The 9,002-nt window shown below is 47.1% G+C and overlaps 1 protein-coding gene across 1 annotated transcript in view; it reads right to left on the minus strand.

Annotated features, from left to right (window-relative positions):
* Positions 1-8,412, minus strand: part of LOC112077228 (netrin receptor UNC5A-like) — a 45,745-nt gene extending 37,333 nt beyond the window's left edge. Inside the window, exon 1 of the mRNA XM_024143787.2 lies at positions 8,233-8,412. Within this exon, the coding sequence (XP_023999555.2) occupies positions 8,233-8,412 (180 nt within the window). The remainder of the gene's footprint in view (positions 1-8,232) is intronic.
* Between the last annotated feature and the right edge of the window lie 590 nt (positions 8,413-9,002).

Here is a 9,002-nt window from a genome sequence, read left to right on the forward strand (position 1 = left end):
GGCTTATTTTTTTGTTATTGTTGTTTTAAATAAATGTTTTAGGCCTACTTATTTTTGGCCCATAAATGTTTGTATTTTGCAAACGTTTTTTGTTCATAAATAATTGTTTTATATCGAATGTTTGGTGTTAATGAATGGTGTAAAAACTAGATCAAACAAAAATACATTCTTTAAAACGAAAATACATTGTAGAAACTATAAAGACACCAGCCTAGGTATAGTATAGGCTTTATTTAGCCTTTATATACAATATTCGGCCCATATGAACACATTTATATATGTAACAGTTTAACTTTACGTCCGTCCCCTCGCGAACCAGGGACCCTCTGCACACATCAACAACAGTCACCCACGAAGCATCGTTACCCATCGCTCCACAAAGGCCGCGGCCCTTGCAGAGCAAGGGGAACCACTACTTCAAGGTCTCAGAGCAAGTGACGTCACCGATTGAAAGGCTATTAGCGCGCACCACCACTAACTAGCTAGTCATTTCACATCCGTTACATATACAGTGCTGTGAAAAAGTATTTGCCCCCTTTCTGATTTTCTTAATTTTWGCATATTTTTAATAATGAATGTTATCAGCACTTCAACCAAAACCTAATATTATACAAAGGGAACCTGCTCCCTTACACTCAATAAGTGGTTGTGCCACCATTCGCTGCGATGACTGCAACCAAATACTTCCTGTAGTTGTTGATCAGTCTTTCACGTCGCTGTGGAGGAATGTTGGCCCACTCTTGCATGCAGAACTGGTTTAACTCAGTGACACAGTTCTACTTTTGACTCGTCTGTCCATAGAACATTCTTCCAAGAGTCTTGATGATCATCCAGGTGCTTCCTGGCAAACTTGAGTCAACTTTCTGGACGAGATGGGTCCCATTATGTCTGGCGAAAACCAAACACTGCATTCCACAGTAAGAACCTCATACCAACGGTCAGGCATTGTGGTGGCAGTGTGATGGTTTGGGGATGCTCTGCTGCCTCAGGACCTGGATTACATGCCTTAGCTTCTCTGGGATATGTGGGACGCTAACGTCCCACTTGGCCAAAAGCCAGTAAAAATGCAGAGCGCCAAATTCAAATAAATTGCTATAAAAATCWAACTTTCATGAAATCACACATGAAAGATACCAAATTAAAGCTACACCTGTTGTGAATCCAGCCAACATGGCAGAATTCAAATAGGTTTTTCGGCGAAAGCAAACAATGCTATTATCTGAGGACAGCAACAGAGTAAACAAAGAGAGAGAAGCATATTTCAACCCTGCAGGCGCGACACGAAACGCAGAAATAAAAATATAATTCATGCCTTACCTTTGACGAGCTTCTGTTGTTGGCACTCCAATATGTCCCATAAACATCACAAATGGTCCTTTTGTTCGATTAATTCCGTCGATATATATATCCAAAATGTCCATTTATTTGGCGCGTTTGATCCAGAAAAACACCGGTTCCAACTTGTGCAACGTGACTACAAAATATCTCAAAAGTTACCTGTAAACTTTGCCAAAACATTTCAAACTACTTTTGTAATACAACTTTAGGTATTTTTTTACGTAAATAATCGATAAAATTGAAGACGGGATGATCTGTGTTCAATACAGGATTAAAACAAACTGTAGCTAGCTTTCTTGTCACGCGCCTCTAACAGTACACTTCAAGTGACCCTCGTTCAAGATGGCCGTACTCTTCATTACACAAAGGAAAAACCTCAACCAATTTCTAAAGACTGTTGACATCCAGTGGAAGCGGTAGGAACTGCAAGAAGGTCAATTAGAAATCTGGATTCCCAATGAAACCATTGAAAAGAGAGTGACCTCAAAAATAAATTTGAAATGGTTTGTCCTCGGGGTTTCGCCTGCTAAATAAGTTCTGTTATACTCACAGACATGGATTCAAACAGTTTTAGAAACTTCAGAGTGTTTTCTATCCAAATCGACTAATAATATGCATATCTTATCTTCTGGGGATGAGAAGCTGGCAGTTGAATTTGGGTATGCTTTTCATCCAAACGTGAAAATGCTGCCCCCTATCCTAGAGAAGTTAATGAAAGGAAAACATGAATTCTGCTCAGTATCAGAGAATTCTACAGGAGAATGTCAGGCCATCCGTCTGTGAGCTGAAGCTGAAGTGCAGCTGGGTCTTGCAGCAAGACAATGATCCAAAACACACAATCAAGCCTACATGAAAACGGCTAAAAAGCAACACATTAGAAGTTTTGGAATCACCTAGTCAATGTCCAGACCTAATCCCAACTGAGATGTTGTGGCAGGACTTGAAACAAGCCGTTAATGCTTTAAAACCCACAAATGTTGCAGAGTTAAACCAGTTCTGCATACTAAGAGTGGGCCAAAATTCCTCCACAGCGCATGTGAATGACTGATTCAACAACTACAGGAAAGCATTTGGTTGCAGTCATTGCAGCTTAAACTGACAAACTGGTTATTGAGTGTAAGAGGGCAATTACGATTTTCAGACGGGAATTGTGGCGTTGCATAACTTTGTTAATTAAATAAAATCATTGTAAACTCAGGTTCCCTTTATCTAATATTAGGTTTTTGGTTGAAGATCTTGATAACATTCAGTATCAAAAATATGCAAAAAATAGAGAACATCAGAAAACGCGGAAAATACCTTTCACGGCACTTGGGGCCGAGGCTACAAACATTCTGCCCGTGTGAAACACATTTATTTTAAGGCCAATAATTAAATCTGTAAGCTACATGTACAATATTCTGCCCGTTGTGAAACACATTTATTTTAGGCCATAATTTAAATCTGTTAAGCTACATGTTTACAAATTCTCCCGCTGGTGAAACACATGATTTTTAGGCCATAATTAAATCTGTAAGCTACAGTACAATAGTTCTGCCCGTGTGAACACATTTATTTAGGCCATTAATTTAAATCTGTAACTACATGTACAATATTCTTGCCCGTGTGAACCACAGTTTATTTTAGGCCATATTAAATCTGTAAGCTTACATGGTACAATATTCTGCCCGTGTGAACACATTTATTTTTTAGGCCATAATCTAAACATCTGAAGCTACAGTACAATATTCTGCCCGTGTGAAACACATTTATTTTTAGGCCATAATTAAATCGTAAGCTACATGTACAATATTTCTGCCCGTGTGAACACATTTATTTTAGGCCATTAATAAATCGTAGCTACATGTACAATTTTTGCCCATATGATGAATATTTGCATTGAATGAAAAGACAGTAAACATACACATTTAATAACAGACTCATGAACACAATCACCAGGCTAGTCTAACAGCTGGTTTCACCAGCTTCCCCGGTGTTTCACAGCTCTCGGTGTTTCACAGCTTCCCCGGCGCTTCACAGCGTTCTCCCGCGGAAACTCAACGTATTGTAGCCGACACGCGGACCAAAGTAATGTTGGAGGAAGGAGTTCACTTTGGCTGAGTGTTCACGTTCAAATGTTGACGCAGGTGCTTCACACACACAACACACACACACACACACACACACACACACACACACACACACACACAATTCTCTCTCTTACACATAAGACGAGCTTTAGGATTACAGAAGAGAGCGGGGAAACAAGGGATTGTTTTATTGTGGGTTTTGGTTAAAGCTATCCTCAGTGCGAGTGAAGGGATGCTAGAAGGAGGAGGATTCCCCCTCTGCTTTGCAAGTTAAGGGCCAGTCTATGGGCTTGAATGTCTACTTCCCCTTCTGAATTTAGAAAAGATTGCTATACTGGGAATCTGTGATTCGGTCCAGAAGGATTTGCTGCCTCCTTTAGCTGATTGTGTGCCACAAGTATAAAGACTGATCTACAGTACCATTTCTGCCCACCAGAGATTAGGTAGAGCAGCTTCCAGCCCAAACCATATACAGTATCTCCAATTGTAATGTTTCAGGCTGTGTCCAGTGTGATGTTGGGCTGTATTCCGGTGTGTTGGGGCTGTATCCAGTGTGTCGGGCTGTATCCCAGTGTGTTTGGGCTGTATCGGGTGTGTGTGGGCTGTATCCGGTGTGTGTCGGGCTGTATCCAGTGTGCCGGGTGTTATCCGTGTGTTGGGCTGTATCCGGTGTGGTCGGGCTGTATCCGGTGTGTGCTGGGCTGTACCAGATGTGTCGGGCTGTATCCGGTGTGTGTTGGGGCTGTATCCAAGTGTGTTGGGCTGTATCCGGTGTGTGTGTTGCGGCTGTATCCAGTGTGTTGGGCTGTTAAGCCAGTGTGTTGGGCTGTATCCGGTTGTGTGTTGGGCTGTATCCGGTGTGTGTCTGGCTGCTATTCCAGGTGTGTCGGGCTGTATCCGGTGTGTGTGGGCTGTATCCGGTGTGTGTTGGGCTGTTATCCAGGTGTATGTGTCGGGCTGTATCCGGTGTTGTCGGGGCTGTATCCGGTGTGTGTCGGGCTGTATCGGTGTGTGTCGGGGGCGGTATTCCGGTGTGTGTCGGGCTGTATCCGGTGTGTGTCGCGGCTGTATCCGGTGTGTGTTCGCGGCTGTATCCGGTGGTGTGTCGGGCTTGTATCCGGTGGTGTCGGGCTGTATCCGGTGTGTTCGGGCTGTATCCGGTGTGTTGTCGGGCTTGTAATCGGTGTAGTGTCGGGCTGTATCCGGTGTGTGGTCGCGGCTGTGTCCGGTGTGTGTCGGGCTGTGTCCAGTGGTGTCGGGCTGTGTCCAGTGTGTGTCGGGCGGTATCCGGCTGTGTGTTGGGCTGGTAGGCCTGTGTGTGTTGGGCTGTATCAGTGTGTGTTGGGCTGTTATCCAGTGGTGTGTTGGGCTGTATTCCAGTGTGTGTTGGGCTGTATCCAGTGTGTGGTGGGCTGTATCCATGTGTTGGGCTGTATCCAGTGTGTTGGGCTGTATCCAGTTGTGTTGGGCTGTATCCAGTGTGTTTTGGGCTGTATCCAGTGTTGTGGGCTGTATCCAGTGTGTGTTGGGCTGTAATCCAGTTGTGTCGCGGCTGTATCCAGTGTGGTCGAGCTGTATCCAGTGTGTGTTGGGCTGTATCCAGTGTAATGTGTGGGTGGGTATTTCCAGTTGTGTGTTGGGTGTATCCAGTGGTGTTTGGGCTGTATCCAGTGTGTGGTCGGGCTTGTGTCCGTGTGTGTTGGGGCTGTGTCCAGGTGTTCGGCTGTGTCCAGTGTGTGTCGGGCTTTTGTATCCAGTGTGTGTTGGGCTGTATCCAGTGTGTTGGGCTGTAGTCCGGTGTGTTGTTGCTTGTATCCGGTGTGTGGGGCTGTTATCCAGGTGTTGCTGGGCTGTATCCAGTGATTTTTTCTGTGTTGGGCTGTATCCAGTTGTGTTGGGCTTATCCACGTGTGTGTTGGGCTGTATCCAGTGTGTTTGGGCTGTATCCAGTGTGTTGTTGGGCTGTATCCAGTGTGTGTTGGGCTTGTATCCAGTGTGTGGGCTGTATTCCAGTGTGTTGGGCTGTATCCAGTGTGTTGGGCTGTATCCAGTGTTGTGGTTGGGCTGTATCCAGTGTGTGTGAGCTGTATTCCAGTGTGTGTTTGGGCGGTATCCAGTGTGTGTTGGGCTGGTATCCAGTGTGTTGGGCTGTATCCAGTTGTGTTGGGCTGTATCCAGTGTGTTGGGGCTGTAATCCAGTGTGTTTTGGGCTGTATTCCATTGTTGGGCTGTATCCAGTGTGTGTTGGGTGTATCCAGTTGTTTGGGCTGTTCAGTTGTGTTGGGCTTGTATCCAGTGTGTGGTTTGGCTGTACTCCAAGTGTGCGGAATGTTTTATCCAGTGTGTGTTGGGCTGTAGCCAGTGTGTGTTGCGGGGCTGTATCCAGTGTGTGTTGGGCTGTACCAGTGTGTTGGGCTGTATCCAGTGTGTGTTTGGGCTGTATCCCAGTGTGTGTTTGGCGGACCAGTGTGTTGGCGCTGTATTCAGTGTGTTGCGGCCTGGATCCAGTGTCGTTGGGCTGTATTCCAGTGTGTGTTGGTCTGTAGTCCAGTGTGTTGTTGAGCTGTATCAGTGTGTGTTGGGCTGTATCCAGTGTTGTGTTGGGCTGTATCCAGTGTGTGCTGTTATCCAGTGTGTTGGGCTGTATCCAGTGTGTTGGGCTGCTATCCAGTTGTGTTTTGGGCTGTATCCCAGTGTGGTTGGCTGTATCCAGTGTGTGTTGGGCTGTTATCCAGTGTTGTTGGCATGTATCCAGTGTGTTGGCTGTATCCAGTGTGTGTTTGGGCTGTATTCCAGTGTGTTGGGCTGTATCCAGTGTTGTTGGGCTGTATCCAGTGTGTGTTGGGCGTTCCAGATGTGTTGGGCTGTATCCAGTGTGTGTCGGGCTGTATCCAGTAGTGTTGGGCTGTATCCAGTGTGTGTTTGGGCCTGTATCAGTGTGTGTCGGGCTGTATCCAGTGTGTTGTCGGGCTGTATCCAGTGTGTCGGGCTGTATCCAGTTGTGTTGGGCTGTATCCAGTGGTGTGTTGGGCTGTATCCAGTGTGTGTTGAGCTGTATCCAGTGTGTTGGGCTTGTATACCAGTGTGTGTCGGGCTTTGTATCAGGCTGATCCAGTGTGGTGGGCTGTATCCGCGTGTTGTGTTGGGGCTGGATCCAGTGGCAATGTGTCGGGCTGTATCCAGTGTGTGTTTGCTGTATCCAGGTGTGTTGGGCTGTATCAGTGTGTGCGGGCTGATCCAGTGTGTTGGGCTGTATCCAGTGTGTTGTTGAGCTGTTATCCAGTGTGTGTTGGGCTATCCAGTGTGTTGGGCTGTATTGCCAGTGTGTGTTGGCATGTATCCAGTGTGTGTTGGCTGTATCCAGTGTGTGTTGGGCTGTATCCAGTGTGTGTTGGCTGTATCCAGTTGTGTTGTTGGGCTGTATCCAGTGTGTGTGGGCTGTATCCAGTGTGTGTTGGGCTGTATCCAGTGTTGTGTTGGCTTTTATCCAGTGTGTGTTGGGCTTATCCCAGTGTGTTGGGCCTGTATCCAGTGGTGTGGTTGGGCTGTATCCAAGTGTTGTGTTGGCTGTACCAGTGTGTTGGGAGCTGTATCCAGTGTGTGTTGGGCTTGATCCAGTGTGTTTTTTGGGCTGTTATTCCAGTGTGTTTTGGGCTGTATTCCAGTTGTGTTTTGGGGTATTCCAGGGTGTGTTAGGCCCTCAGTGCCAGGCTCTGGGTGTCTCAAAAGCAGTGCGCAGGACATGAGTTCATCACCACACCCAGTATTGAGCCATGACCCTATGACCCTTCAGTTTACTTAGGGTCAAGCACCATGCACTCATGTAAACACACACACACACAACACACACACACACACACCACCACACACACACACACACAACACACAGACACACACACACACACCACCACACACACCACACACACACACACACACACACACACACACACAACACACACACAACACACACAGGGACATCTGTTAAATATTTGACGTCCTGGGTGCTCCTTCTCATTGTGTATAGTGTGAACCTCCAAGCTAGCTGTTTAAAATTGCCAGACCTTATTGATTCAAGCTGAATTGCAGGCCCTGGGTTTGTTACAAGTCCTGTTCAAAGATTTACCCTCTTTCCTTTGTCTTCAGAAATGAACAAACAAAAAAAAGTTTCATCCCTAGTCCTTTTTCAGTCCCTGAGTCTCCATAGATTAAATGTCAAGAGATAGATCCTCCCTCCGCCCACATCAGAAGTGTTTACCTCATACATTGACCAAGAAACATAATTACTGCTCTCCTCTCTCTCCACAGATCCAAGCCCTATGATAAGATGCAGCGCGGCCCTGCCGGACAGCCTGGCAGACAGTCTCAACAAGCTTGGTGGTAGTCAAGTTGAATGGAGGCCTGCGGGACCAGCATTGGGCTGTAAAGGCCCCAGATCCTCATCAGCGTCCGCAACGAGAAACCACTTTCCTGGGACCTCACTGTGCAGCAATAGAGGTACCTGTCGTCATATGTTGTTAGAATGTCATCAGCAGTCATAGACATTGGTCATAAGCAGTCATATACATGTCATACGCAAGTCATGAGACATGGTCATACGCAGTCATAGACCATGTCATACGCAGTCATCAGACATGTCATACGCGTCAGACATGTCATACGCACGTTCATAGACATTGTCATACGCAGTCATAGACATGTCATAGACATGTCATAGCAGTTCATAGACATGTCATAAGCAGTCATGGGCATATCTGTCTCCTGAGTGGCACAGCGGTCTTAGGCCACTTGCATTTCAGGCAGATTGAGGCACTGCCATCCAGCGGACTGAGGCACTGCATTTCAGCAGATTGAGCACTGCATCTTCAGCGGGACTGAGGCACTGCATTCTCAGCGGTCTGAGCAACTGCAGTCTCAGCGGTCTGAGCACTGCTATCTCAGCGGTCGGAGGCACTGCATCTCCAGCGGTCTGAGGCCACTGCATCTCAGCGGTCGGAGGGCACTGCATCTCAGCGCGTCTTGAGGCACTGGCATCTCAGCGCGTCTGAGCCACTGCATCTCAGCGGACTGAGCAACTGCATCTTCAGCCGGTCTGAGGCCACTGCATCTCAGCGGTTAAGGCACTGCATCTCAGCGGTTCTAAGGCTCTTGCAGCTTCAGCGGTCTGAAGGCACTGCATTCCAGCGGTCTAAGTTACTGCATCTCACCGGTTTTAAGGTACTGCATCTCAGCGCGGCTCTAAAGCACTGCATCTCAGCGGTCTAAGACACTGCATCTAAACAGCGGTCTAAGGCACTTTGCATTCTCAGCGGGTCTAAGGCACTGCATCTCAGCGGTCTGAGGCACTGCATCTCAAGCGGTCTAAGGCACTGCATCTCAGCGGTCTAAGGCAACTGCATCTCAGCGGTCTGAGGCACTGGCATCTCAGCGGTTCTAAGACAACTGCATCTCAGCGGTCTAAGCACTGCATCTCAGCGGTCTAAGGCACTTGCATCTCAGCGGTCTGAGGCACTGCATCTCCAGCGCCTCTAAGGCACTGCATCTCAGCGGTCTTGAGGCACTGCATCTCAGCGGTCGGAGACACTTCTGCATCTCAGC

This window comes from Salvelinus sp. IW2-2015, unplaced genomic scaffold (genome assembly GCF_002910315.2).
Source record: "Salvelinus sp. IW2-2015 unplaced genomic scaffold, ASM291031v2 Un_scaffold4396, whole genome shotgun sequence".
NCBI lineage: Eukaryota > Metazoa > Chordata > Actinopteri > Salmoniformes > Salmonidae > Salvelinus > Salvelinus sp. IW2-2015.